General features: G+C 39.2%; 2 protein-coding genes across 5 annotated transcripts in view; both read left to right on the top strand.

Annotated features, from left to right (window-relative positions):
• Nucleotides 1–4,919, top strand: part of ZFP91 (ZFP91 zinc finger protein, atypical E3 ubiquitin ligase) — a 44,441-nt gene extending 39,522 nt beyond the window's left edge. For 2 of the 4 annotated variants that reach the window (XM_054240910.2, XM_009008164.5), the window contains 2 exons: nucleotides 649–748; nucleotides 1,089–4,919. In XM_054240910.2, the coding sequence (XP_054096885.2) occupies nucleotides 649–748; nucleotides 1,089–1,599 (611 nt within the window). In that variant the 3' untranslated portion in view covers nucleotides 1,600–4,919. The remainder of the gene's footprint in view (nucleotides 1–648; nucleotides 749–1,088) is intronic. The other 2 variants (XM_054240911.2, XM_002755308.7) reach the window with 1 other exon arrangement.
• CNTF (ciliary neurotrophic factor) lies at nucleotides 1,513–12,352 on the top strand. The gene is made up of 2 exons (XM_009008163.5): nucleotides 1,513–6,773; nucleotides 7,940–12,352. The coding sequence occupies exons 1-2, from the start codon at nucleotides 6,660–6,662 to the stop codon at nucleotides 8,426–8,428; spliced, it is 603 nt and encodes a 200-aa protein (XP_009006411.3). The 5' UTR covers nucleotides 1,513–6,659; the 3' UTR covers nucleotides 8,429–12,352.
• Nucleotides 12,353–12,578: the final 226 nt, after the last annotated feature.

Here is a 12,578-nt window from a genome sequence, read left to right on the forward strand (position 1 = left end):
GTATAATGGGGTGGAGGGTGTTGTGAGTGACAAAGGGAGGTAGTTGAATGGTGCAGAAGATGGGTAGGAGAATAAGGTAAAGAAGTACAGGTATTATTTACATTTATTTGATAGTAGCATATCCAGTCTTTTGAGTAAAGTTTGTTTATCTTGGGTAACATTTTTTAAACTGGAAACAGGGTATGATTACCTCTGGATCAGTTTCTATACAGTGCCAAGTTCTTGTTTTTTGTTTTTGTTTTGTTTGAATGCCAGATTCTTTCTGTGTAAGCATTCAGTTTTCATGGTCTGTGAAAAAGAAATTGTTTTAAGGAATAAAATATATGGAAAACATAGTTGTTTACTTGCTAAACACTTTGTCCAAAACCTGGATTAGTGGTAAAATTAAGATTAGGATTTCAGTTTTCAGTTTTTACCTAGTTTTTTTTTTTTTTAAACAGGTTCTTATGCTACTGAATGTTTGGATTTTTTTTTTAAAGCAATATTTTTCTTTTTTAAATGTTGTTTACCCAAAGTGTTTGTACATTGAAAGCAGCATTGTTTTTACTCTAAATCACCTGCCGCATCATCTACTTACTTATTGTAATGTAGGGAAAATACTTACAGGGTATCTAAAAAGAACACTAACAACAGTATTTTTCTTCATAGATCAAAGGGATTATATCTGTGAATACTGTGCTCGGGCCTTCAAGAGTTCCCACAATCTCGCAGTGCACCGGATGATTCACACTGGCGAGAAGCCATTACAGTGAGTATTATTTACTGGTGAACATCTGGGTGAGAAGGATATATGTCCTACTTGAAGGTTTGCTGCTTTGCAAACGTTTTAGTTGCTACTGCTGTTAACTTTCATCAAATAAACGAGTTGATGTTGATTGGGGGCATTAGTGGCCCTTTTCTTAATTTTCCTCTATTTTTCAAGCAAGCAGAAGAAAATCAGATGAGTTTTCCATCTAGTAACATTTCCTAATCCTTCAAAAGACGTATGTTACTGATAATTGTATTTATATATGAGCTCTGAATTCTAACCCTGAGTAAGAGCAGTCTTTCTCTATTGTATCAGCCATTTCTTTTTCTACTCTTCTTAGATGTGAGATCTGTGGATTTACTTGTCGACAAAAGGCATCTCTTAATTGGCACATGAAGAAGCATGATGCAGACTCCTTCTACCAGTTTTCTTGCAATATCTGTGGCAAAAAATTTGAGAAGAAGGACAGCGTAGTGGCACACAAAGCAAAAAGCCACCCTGAGGTGCTGATTGCAGAAGCTCTGGCTGCCAATGCAGGCGCCCTTATCACCAGCACAGATATCTTGGGCACTAACCCAGAGTCCCTGACGCAGGCTTCAGATGGTCAGGGTCTTCCTCTTCTTCCTGAGCCCTTGGGAAACTCAACCTCTGGAGAGTGCCTACTGCTAGAAGCTGAAGGGATGTCAAAATCATACTGCAGTGGGACAGAACGGGTGAGCCTGATGGCTGATGGGAAGATCTTTGTGGGAAGCGGCAGCAGTGGGGGCACTGAAGGGCTGGTCATGAACTCAGACATACTCGGTGCTACCACAGAGGTTCTGATTGAAGATTCAGACTCTACCGGACCTTAGTGGAAAGGAAGACTTTGGGCATGGAACAGCTCAGACTTTGTATTTAAAAGTTAAAAAGGACAAAAAAAATCTAAAGCATTTAAAATCTAGTAAAATAACCGAAGGGCCTGCTCTTTCCATTGTGGATCACAGCACACACATACATACACCCTCCAACCCCCATTCCCCATTCTCCCTCTATTGCCCCCCTTATAAAATTGATGTTGTCTTTACCAGAAAGGTAGACAAAAAAGAAGCAGCAGCAGCTCTTAAAGTGAGGGTTATTCTCATACTCAGTTCCAGCCATCAGCAGACTTCCTGCTTTTTGGCAGATCCCCCTTCCAACCTGTAACTCTGATGTGCTCTGGATCAGCTTTTAATAGTATATTACTGTCTTCTAAATCCCTTCTTCTCTACTGCTGCCCTGTGGTTCTGGCTCCTTCCCATTGCGGCACACATTTTCAAATACCATAGAATTCTAATCTCCAGAGGCTGGCAGCTTGACTTGGCACTTTAGGGCCCCTTAGCAGGGTGAGCTGTTAAAACAGCACACATCTCTCATCCCCTCTTCCTTTTACCCCACTGGGTTTCAGAAAGGAAGGATATATGGGGACCACCTCTCTCCTCTTTGATCCCAGCATCTCAGTCCCCCCTCCCAACCCTCCATATGGCTCTCAATGGTGCTCACTTGCTGGAACCAGGCTCCCAGTAGGGAGGGGGCTGCCCTCTACACAGTCTCTTTGACTGTAAGACAGGGCTCTGTATCAGTGAGACGATGAGAAAAGTCCCAGGCTAATGGCGGAAATTTGCACTTTGAACATGTGTGTTTTTGTGTTGTGGAACCTGAGATTCCTTATTTATTAACAGAAAGTCTGATTTTTTTTTTTTTTTTTTTGAGTCTTCGTTGCTATATTTTGTGGGGCTGGGAGAGAGAGAGATTAGATTATTTTGACATGGGAATCCCTTCCATAACAGGTACTTTGAAGGCAAGACATAGGGTTGAAGAAGCACAGCCAGCCTCTGAAATCATAGCTCTCCAGTGGCCTTTAAAGAAAGCTGGTCCTCAGCACTAACAAAATCACTACAATAGCCTAGTGCTTTTTTGGAAGCCTTTTTAGAGAAGAATGTTAGGTTGTGGTAACTAGTATGCTCTGAGATATTTAGAGCATTGAGACTTAGGAATTTCTAGAGGACGAGGAGAGTTGTTCAGAATCTAAATTACAGATAGAAGATTCTTGTGAATTTGTTTCTTTTGTTATCCCTACCATTTCTTTATATTTCCCTCGTTGGCCCAACTCTGGCTCCTTGCTTTTTGTTTTTTTGCTCTGCTTTATCATCAGTTCATTCCAGCCCCTATTAGTGAAGGACACTACTGTTAGTGAAGGAACAAAGCCTGTGAGTCCTAAAGTTTTAAATCAGAGAAAACTGCTGTTTCCCTTTCAGTAACACTTCAGAAGAGGAAAAATATTAATAGCCAAAGTTAATACTTCTATATAATAACTGCTTTGGCTTTCACCTAAAATTCTGGGAATCATTATTTCCTTGGGATAGAGGTTTTCTTGGGGCATGGATTGTTTATTGCTGTTCGCTGGAGAGAAAATCTAATGTTTTTGTACAAAGTCATACCCCCAGAAGCCCAAAATCCTATTTTGGCTCATTTTTAGGTAAAGGGCAGTTCCTATCCTGTGTGCCTCAGAAGCTGGAATTGAAGGCACCCTGTTCATTGTTCTTTGTCAGAAATGTATGATGGCTATTGGAAAGAATGAGGTTTTGCTGGGAGGTGGGGGGGAAAGAACAGCTTGTTTTTCACAAACGTGGTTTATCAATTTTTTTTAAATACTTTTTTCCCAAAAAGAGGATTAACAAAATGTCATTTCTGAAAGAGGCTTACTTTACACCCACTAGTGTCGGCAGTTGGGATGCCAGGAAGTAGGGAGTGAGACACCTACAATCAACAGTCTCAAATGCACTATTGTTTCTTTTCAGAGTGTTGCAGATTTGCCATTTCTCCAATATGGGGATAGAAAACGGAATAAAGATAGAAGGGATGTAGAATATGCTTACCTGCCAACAGTAAGGGTTTGGAGTTGACTTTGGTATATTGAGTAGATTTGAAAATACAAGATGGATTGGATGAGTCTACAAAAATGTCCTGATCTCCAATCCCTTTTATACTGTTTGACTAGCTAGCATTTATAGTCCACTCTTAGCCTTTTTCTTTGCCGCACTTATCCTTTGTCTCCTTAAGTTTCATTTGCAGTGGTTAGTCATCAGATATTTTAGCCACCTACACAAAAGCAAACTGCATTTTTTAAGATCTTTCTGAGATGGGAGAAAATGTATTCTTTCCTATACCATTCTCCCCTCCCCACACAAAAAAACTAGTTCTACTAATTAGAAACTTGCTGTTACTTTCCCTTTTCTTTTAGGGGACAAGGGCCCTCTTCATAGCTGCCATTTGCGTACAATGAATTATTGCAGCCATTTGCAATACTAAACTATTTTTTATGGACTTTATATTTTTCCTCTTGATAAAGGGATGCTACATAGTAAAGAGTTGGTGTCATTAAACTATCTCAGCCGTTTTCCTGCTTTCCTTTCTGCTCCATATGCCTCATTGTCCTTCCAAGGAGCTCTTTTCATCTTAAAGTTCTACATTTCATACTTTTACTCAAATTTTGTTACCTTTTTAACTCTCCCCATTGCATATTTCCATCTTGAATTGGCAGTTCTAATAAATTCTGAAACTGTAGTTGAGATAAAAACTATTTAATATTTTTGGGGATGTCTACCCTCTTGTTTGTGGTTGCCCAGGGTTCTTTTGCATAATTGAGACTCCTTGATATGCTTCAGAGAGTTTCAGCAAACACTGGCCATTGCCATGGGAGTACTGGGAGTAAAATAAAAATATTAAGGTATAGAAAAGCATCCACGTAGAGCACTTAAACCTCCTTTGTACCTGTTTGGGGAAAAAGTATAGAGTATACTATCAGTCTAACTAAGGTTATTATAGTCTGGTTGTTTGAAATACCATTTTTTTCTCCTTTTGTGTTTTTCCCACTTTCCAATGTACTCAAGAAAATTGAACAAATGTAATGGATCAATTTAAAATATTTTATTTCCTAAAAGCCTTTTTTGCCTGTTGTAATGTGCAGGACCCTTCTCCTTTCATGGGAGAGACAGGTAGTTACCTGAATATAGGTTGAAAAGGTTATGTAAAAAGAAATTATAATAAAAGGGATACTTTGCTTTTCAAATCTTTGTTTTCTTTTAATCTAGGTAAGGTATATTAAAAATAAATATGTAAAGAAGAAAAATAAAAGTGGTCTTCATGGAAGCAACTTGTCTTCCTTGGTTGTACTGAGTTATAGTTATCTTAGGGGTGAAACATGTGACGCTGCTAAGCAAACCAAATGCTCTCAGAACAAGGTGTTATGTGGGGCATACTATTGTTTGCTTTTGTTGAGAATCAGGTGGTTAATGTTTTACTGTTTAGTTCTTGATTTAAAATGCTGAAATGACATATACGATTCTGTTATCATTCAGTAAACTTGGAAATCTTGCTGTTTTTTTGACAACTGCCTTCTAGGAAAAGTGGTCATACTAACCTACTATATGTAACATTAAGGATTCTGTGAGGTTAATTTTATCCTGATAGTGACAAAGCCTTGATAGCATTTGTTATCAGTACTTTTTCTCAAAACTGAATGTATCAAGTACTGATTTTTTTAAAAAAAGAAAAAACTATGATCCTTCTGCCTTCTTAGAAGTCCTACTGTAACTGCTGCCCAGGCCGCTCTCTCACATCTCCCATTTATTGTTTACTTTTGTAAATTTGCTTCTAAGATGGCATATGTTTCAGCTTTATTGGCAATATCTATGATATAAATGATGAAAGCTAATTCATTCATTTAGGAATGAAACTTTCAGCCCTTACCCAATAAGTGTCATTATCCAAGTTAAATGCAGTATAGACTGGCAGCTCTCCAAATACCTTTAACTCTTTTATCGTCATTTCAAAGCCCAGCTCGTTCTCTTATTTTAAGAACCATGTGATATGACTGGGTAGAGAAGAAAAAAGGAAAGCATGTTGTCACTTAAGGTAGACTGCTTTAGAAATGTTACCAAGTTAGCATTGGGTGTTTCCTGTCCTTTGGAAGAGAACAGGCCTAAACAGTACCTTCCTCCTATGTAGCTAACAGGAAGGCACCGTGATTGAAATTAGAGATGCTCCTTTGCTTGATTTTTAAGTATAAATTAAATTACCTTTAAAAAATACTTAAGGATGGCCATGAAAAAATGCTGTATTTTTAAAGGACTTATTTCACACAACCTTTGTTTCTTGAACGAAATGTGAACTACCTATACAGAAAATAAAGTTGGAAAGTCAGTGGGAGAAACAACTGTAGAATCAAAGGCTTCCATTTAAATTCAAACCTCGTTGTTGGATTTTGTGCATGTTATTTCTTGAAGTTTCAGTTTCTTATATGGGAGAAATGGCATTTACCTCAGAATTACTCTGAAGATCAAATGGGATTGCTTTAAAGCATTTAGCACAGTGTCTGACCCATGGTAGATGCTTAGTAAATGACAGCTATATCAATAATAATAACAATTTTATTGAATGAGAACCCTTCGCCAGCCTACAAAAAAAGGACATGGGGAGGATAAGGAAGGGTGATAAAATTAACTGATTCTAAGTGTGTATGAGATAGATTACATTAGGCAGGGGTGCCACGAGGATTATTATGATAGTGACCTTGTTGCTAAGTGCAAAAGCAAAACAGTGACATAGAAACAAGTGTGCTAAGTACTGAGTGGAGGAGAGAGATGGAGGCAGACGCTGCGGGGGAAAAAAAAGACTGATTAAAAAGGGCCCTTTGATTACACAGGCACAAAAATTCCACAGCCAGGAATTTGCTACCACCTCTGAGTCAGGCCCACATGGGGGTGGGGTGCACAATCCCATTAGTGGAGAATGCCTAGTGGGTTTAGTCTGTGAGAGTCACATTTCTTATTTGGACCAGTGTAGACAGAAGTAAACCCAGCTCACTTGTTTCCTGGGACAGTTGAATTAGGGGATGGCTTTTGCAGAGCATTCACCGCTGGCCCCTCACCGTCGGGACCTCTGTAGCCGCTCTATCTGGCTAGCAAGGAAGATTCGTTCAGACCTGACTGCTCTTACGGAATCTTACGTAAGTTGCCTGTTTTGCTGTTGTCTGTTTTCTCTTCATATTTTCTGATCCAGCAACTTACCTTCATGTGGCAGCTCCATTACCAGTTGTGAAAGCTCTCATCATGTAGTCATTCATACAGGTTATTTGACATGGGCCCTTTCCTTGAGGAAACCCATGTGACCTTATTTTCTTTTTCCAGGCTGTTTAGGAGATATGTTACTTGAATGAGAAAATATATATGGAGTTCTAGATAGAATTGGCTTATATATCTTGGAAGCTATTCCAAATTTGTTTGCATGTGTTCTGAATACTACTAGAACAGATTAGCCATGTGCCCTCTTGAGTTTGGGTTCTTTGTAGCCATTGTTCTGAATTTTTTAGCTATGCAAATGAAAAGTTTATAGGATAGGGAGGAAGAGTACTATGAACTTGGGGGAATTGCTAAATCCTACCAATTTCTCCTATGTAGCCACCTACCTTTTAGTATTCTGCATCAAAAGTAGAGTATGTCTAAAGAGAAAAGTAAGCTATCAAAAAGATCTAGAAGATTCATTGGAGACTTGTGGAAGTATTGAATTCTTGAGCTAACTGTGGAGTTCCGGGTTGATCTAATAGTAGGGAGATCCCCATCAGTCTCTACTTAAGATCTGCTGTGGAAATACTCCAGCCCCTGTGGAGAGTTCTGAATTTAGGCTCTCTAAGAACTGATTCATCTTTGTGTAGCCTAACCAGACAGAAATCAAACTCTTTGGGAGTGCACAGTGGGGAGAAGGAAGTTAGATAAATTCTACAATGGCTATATTCAGGGCTTCCAAGTCATGGCCGGTGTCTACAAGTATGTTTAAAAATACTTTAATATGATTAAAATATTTCCGTTTCCAAGAGAGTTTGAAGTGAGAAGGAAATATTCTTCTAAATCGGTAGTTTTCAACCATTAGAACTTAGTGAAATCTGAACATTCTTCCAAGAAAAATGCATAGGTACTCAATTTCAGGGAGTATTGGGTCTTTCTAAAGCCCAGTCACGGAGCCCAAATTAGAGTTCCTACTGTAGGCATATTATTTACTTTACAACTTGGATCCTTGGCCAGAGAGGTGAGTGAGATTTTGTATGAAATTTAGGAGTGATTTAAGGACATTGGGTTGATTACAGAAGTTGTGGTATTTTCCTGTATCCTCGGCCAGGTGAAGCATCAGGGCCTGGATAAGAACATCAACCTGAATTCTATGGATGGGGTGCCAATGGCAAGCACTGATCGGTGGAGTGAGCTGACCGAGGCAGAGCGACTCCAAGAGAATCTTCAAGCTTATCGTGCCTTCCATGTTTTGTTGGCCAGGCTTTTAGAAGACCAGCAGGTGCATTTTACCCCAACTGAAGGTGACTTCCATCAAGCTATACATAGCCTTCTTCTCCAAGTTGCTGCCTTTGCTTACCAGATAGAGGAGTTAATGGTACTCCTGGAATACAAGATTCCCCCCAGTGAGGCTGATGGGATGCCTGTTGGTGTTGGAGATGGTGGTCTCTTTGAGAAGAAGCTATGGGGCCTAAAGGTGCTGCAGGAGCTTTCACAGTGGACAGTGAGGTCTATCCATGACCTTCGTGTCATTTCTTCTCATCAGACTGGGATCCCAGCACATGGGAGCCATTATATTGCTAAGGAGAAGAAAATGTAGCAGTTGGTCCCTTCTGTCTTCCTTGCTTTCTTTTCTAATGGAATATACATAGTTCCCTGGGGCCTCACTTTCCCATCTCAAATTTCTGAAAATGATTAAGACTACAGGCATTTTTTTTCTTTTTCCCTGACCACCTGTAGCCTGTTGAAGGACTGCAGGCATTTTCATTAAGTAGGGTTGGAGACACACACAAGTTTAGTCTGGGGTGGGTGTGTGTACATGCTGTAGGTGTAAGAGGGTGGGAGCAGGGATAACGTCCTTCCACTTAAGGATTCTAACCTAACACTAAGTAACCACTGCAGACATTTAACAGCCTTACAGATAGAATATACATATGTTAATTCTGTTCTGGATGGCTCGTCTGAGAAGACTCAATTTAAAATCAGACTCTTTAGCCAATTTAAACGCTTAAATAATAAAAATAATAGCTAACTTTACTATATTGAGGCAATATGCCAAGGGTCTTTATTATGTACAGGTTTTACAACCTTGTGAGCAAGTTGGTGGTACTCCCATTTGGAAGATGAGAAAACAGGCTCACAGAGATTTGGTCAAGCTCACCCAGCTAACAAGTGACGCACTAAGTTTGAACACAGATCATTCTCCTTGTAAAGCCTCTGTGTCTTTCACTTTAGAGGCTTGATTATGAATCACTACACCTCTTTGTCACAGTATATTGGAAGATGCATCCATGTAATCTATTCCCATTGCTGGAAAACAGCTGCCATTACATGTCCTCAGAAGTCAGTTGCAAATTTTAGCGTTAAAGCCAGGATTTGTTGTTCATACTTGGCAGTGAAGAGGGCAGCTGGAGATCTTAAGATTCCACTTTGGAAAATGATTAGGCCCACCAAATTTCTGAACCTTGGAAGCTGGGGCTGTATAGTAGTACAGCTTGGTTTTAAAGTGCCCACTAAGTGTTCTTGAATATTGGGTTAGGCAACGGCTTATACCAGGTTATCTCACTTTTACTATAATTAGTAATGCAGGCAGTGTAACCCAAGCATTTATGGACATTGAGTGGAATCCTACTCAAGTTAAGTCACCGAATTTTCACCTCAAATTTTCTGGACTTAGTCATGAGGAGAGGGTGAGGCCAACTCTGTTTCTACTGGAGATGCCAGAGACTCTGAAACTGTACAACAAAGCCTCTGTGCTGCACAACAAAGACTCAGGCTCTGCTTTTAATTTCTTGTAAGAACCACATATAGTGTGAAAGGTTGTTAAATGTGGCTGTGTACCTGGTGGTATAATGTGAATCCAAACATTTTCAAGTGTGTCATTTATTTTATACTTATCGATTAAAACTCAAGATCATGGATTGGGGGCCCAAGTTCGTTTATTTAATTGAGGCTTCTGTTTTCTTAAATGAACCATGAGTCAGGACTAGCTCCCTTAGGTTTCATGAAGGGATGGGTAACTTGGCTTGTATCCTTACATGGTGTGTGTACAAACTCCACGAAGTAACTATTACCAGTACTCTGGGCTAGGCATTGTGACAGTTCAGGGAAAGTGAGGCTCTGCTTTCTAGTACGCATTTTGGAAATATGATTGTATGTGTGTATACATACATGTACACTGTTACTATAATCAGTGATGCAGACAGAGTAACCCAAGCATTTGTGGACAGTGAGTGGAATACTACTCAAGTTAAAAAGTCACAGAACTCCTTCACCTCACATTCTCTGGAGTAAGTCATGAGGAGAGGGTGAGGCCCACTCTCTTCTCACTGGAGATGCCAGAGATTCTGTGTACGCACACACAAACACACACACACTTGTAAGTCCCAGGTTTGTTAGGAAGTTAAAGGAAGAAAATTAATGGGGGCCCAAAGCAGTTTCCTGGAGGAGGTAGGAATTACGTCTCAATACAAAACTACAAAATACTCTCTACTGGTTGGGTACAAAATAAAAGTCATGAGATAAGGGAAGAGTTGATCGTTTGTAATTTGGGTACAGGTATATAGTTCCCCACTGAATGTATAGTCTTATTCCATTCAAGCTTTGTCTTAATCATTTCTTCTGCTTAACAGCAGCATTCTCAAATAAAGTTTCTGCTTATTAATATGAAACTCTTAGAGCTATCTGGAGTACTTTATTCAATGGAGAAATTTGTCTAAAACTTCTTAATGGGAAATAACTGATTATAAACTTGCAGGATCTAAAATTACTCCATCAATTATGCAGGTAAAAGTACATTTTGAAATTTTTTAAATAAAAAATAAAAAGATGTTGCCCCCATACTCCCTCCACTAAAAAAAAGTTTTTGAAAAAGAAGTGTCCCCTCTCCAAGTGTTTAATGTTCAGCAGGTATACCAGCAGACATCTGCAGACATTTTAGAACTCAGTGGAGCTTGGCTTAAGCTCTCATGAGTTGCATATGAAGGAATATATATGTGTAAAAGGTGGATTTGAAGTGGCAGAGGGTCCAGAAAAGGCACAAGTACTGACCACTGGATTGGAGGAGATAGAAAAAATGTGTAAGTCACAATTAAGTCACAGAATCACCACGTCTTTACCAAGTGCATTCTCAGCACTTTGCAAAAAATCTGTGTATTTGTCTCTGAAGAAGCATACAATATGCACCCAAAAGAAGTGTGAGGAAAGCTCTTGGGTAAAGGGGAGACGAGCAGTAGGCCGGGCAACAAAAATCAGCATATATGAGATCTGAATGTGTAGACATTGCATTATGTTTCCTTGAAATGGATAAATCAAATAGAATGAGGGACTTACAGTGGATTATTATTCTAGGTGTGTGCCTTATAGTACAGAAGAGGATAATGATGACACCATGGAATTATGTTTTTTTAAGGATATAGAACCCCAAGATTTTGTTCATTAGGTTTTATTCTCTTGGTTCTTAGATCTGCTTATAGATAAGATCTCTGGGAAGTTTTGTATGGTAAAACTATATATATTGAGTTATAGTTTAAGGTACATAGATTTAGTTTCTAGCTCTAACTCATTTTGTAAAAACAATTACTTCCATCTATTTTCAGAGAGGACCTTCTAAAAAGTCGTCTCTGGGTAGAGAGATTCCATTTTCCTGAGTCAAGGAATTGCACAGATGAGAATTGATAAATTTTTCTTGCATTCATGTACGAGAGTGATTTGGAAAATGCTTGCAAATTAGCACAACTTGAAGGCCAATCGCGGAATAAAATTAGCATAAAGATAATCAGGTTTAAGTGACGTGAGAGTTTTAATACAAATGGAAAGTATAAAGTCATAGCTCTGGTATTGCTGTTATTTCAGGCTGCTGTGGATTAATGCCCAAAGGATGACTCATTGTTGTGATCACTTGTCAGACAGGGAGAGGACTAGTAAATATTTCAGGAATACATATCTAAAAAGTTATTTAGATTGAATTTTGTTTGTGAAACCTCAGCTCTTCATGAGATACCTGAGCATCTCTGTTAAGGGGTGAAATAGAGACACAGGAAGCAGAAAGACCTCCACCGGGATGTAAAGGAGATTGGTAAAGAGGAAATAAGGGAAGAAGTATAATTTGGATTTCACTTCAGTTGATTTCTCTGTCTTTCAAGGCGTGTGTGTGCGTGTATGTGTGATACTAATGTCGTGTTTAGGTCAGGACATTCCTTGAAAAGAATGGTTTGGCCTCCTGCCTCATCTCACTTCCACTGCAAGCATCAGACCCACCCAAGAATGAGCTCTCTGAATGTGGGTGCATTCAAAAAGCGAAGAGTGATAAAAACTTTATTTCTTGGCTTCTGTTGAGCTCTGAGGACCACAGATAAAGACAGAATAAGATAATTTGATAGTTTGATGAAATGTCTGGGTGTGAGATAAAATCCATGTGCTTATGATTTTTAACATAGAAGATATTGTTTGTATCAATCTGGTTTCAACACATAGAAAATAAAAGATGCAAGAATGGCTAGCAATAAAGTTCTTTTCTCAGCAATACCATGAGTTATTTCTTTTCTGTATCTTTGGGTGAATGAGGGGAATTTCAAGTGATTTCAGTATTGGATGAAACGTAATCCTCCCAGCCAGGGCCAGGCCTAATCAAGCATGCTAAGTAAACCTCCATGCCAGGCCACTCACGCTGGGCAAAACTCCCAGGGCCAGTCAGCCTAGAAAAGGTAGATTGCCTCTGTAACACCAGGCCAATATTCTGCCCTCTGAAT

Source organism: Callithrix jacchus, chromosome 10, assembly GCF_049354715.1.
Source record: "Callithrix jacchus isolate 240 chromosome 10, calJac240_pri, whole genome shotgun sequence".
Classification (NCBI taxonomy): domain Eukaryota; kingdom Metazoa; phylum Chordata; class Mammalia; order Primates; family Cebidae; genus Callithrix; species Callithrix jacchus.

Coding starts and splice junctions, on each gene's coding strand:
- CNTF (XM_009008163.5), top strand. CDS start 6,660: ATGGCTTTTGCAGAGCATTCACCGCTGGCCCCTCACCGTCGGGACCTC. Junction 6,774..7,939: donor CTGCTCTTACGGAATCTTAC/GTAAGTTGCCTG, acceptor ATCCTCGGCCAG/GTGAAGCATCAGGGCCTGGA.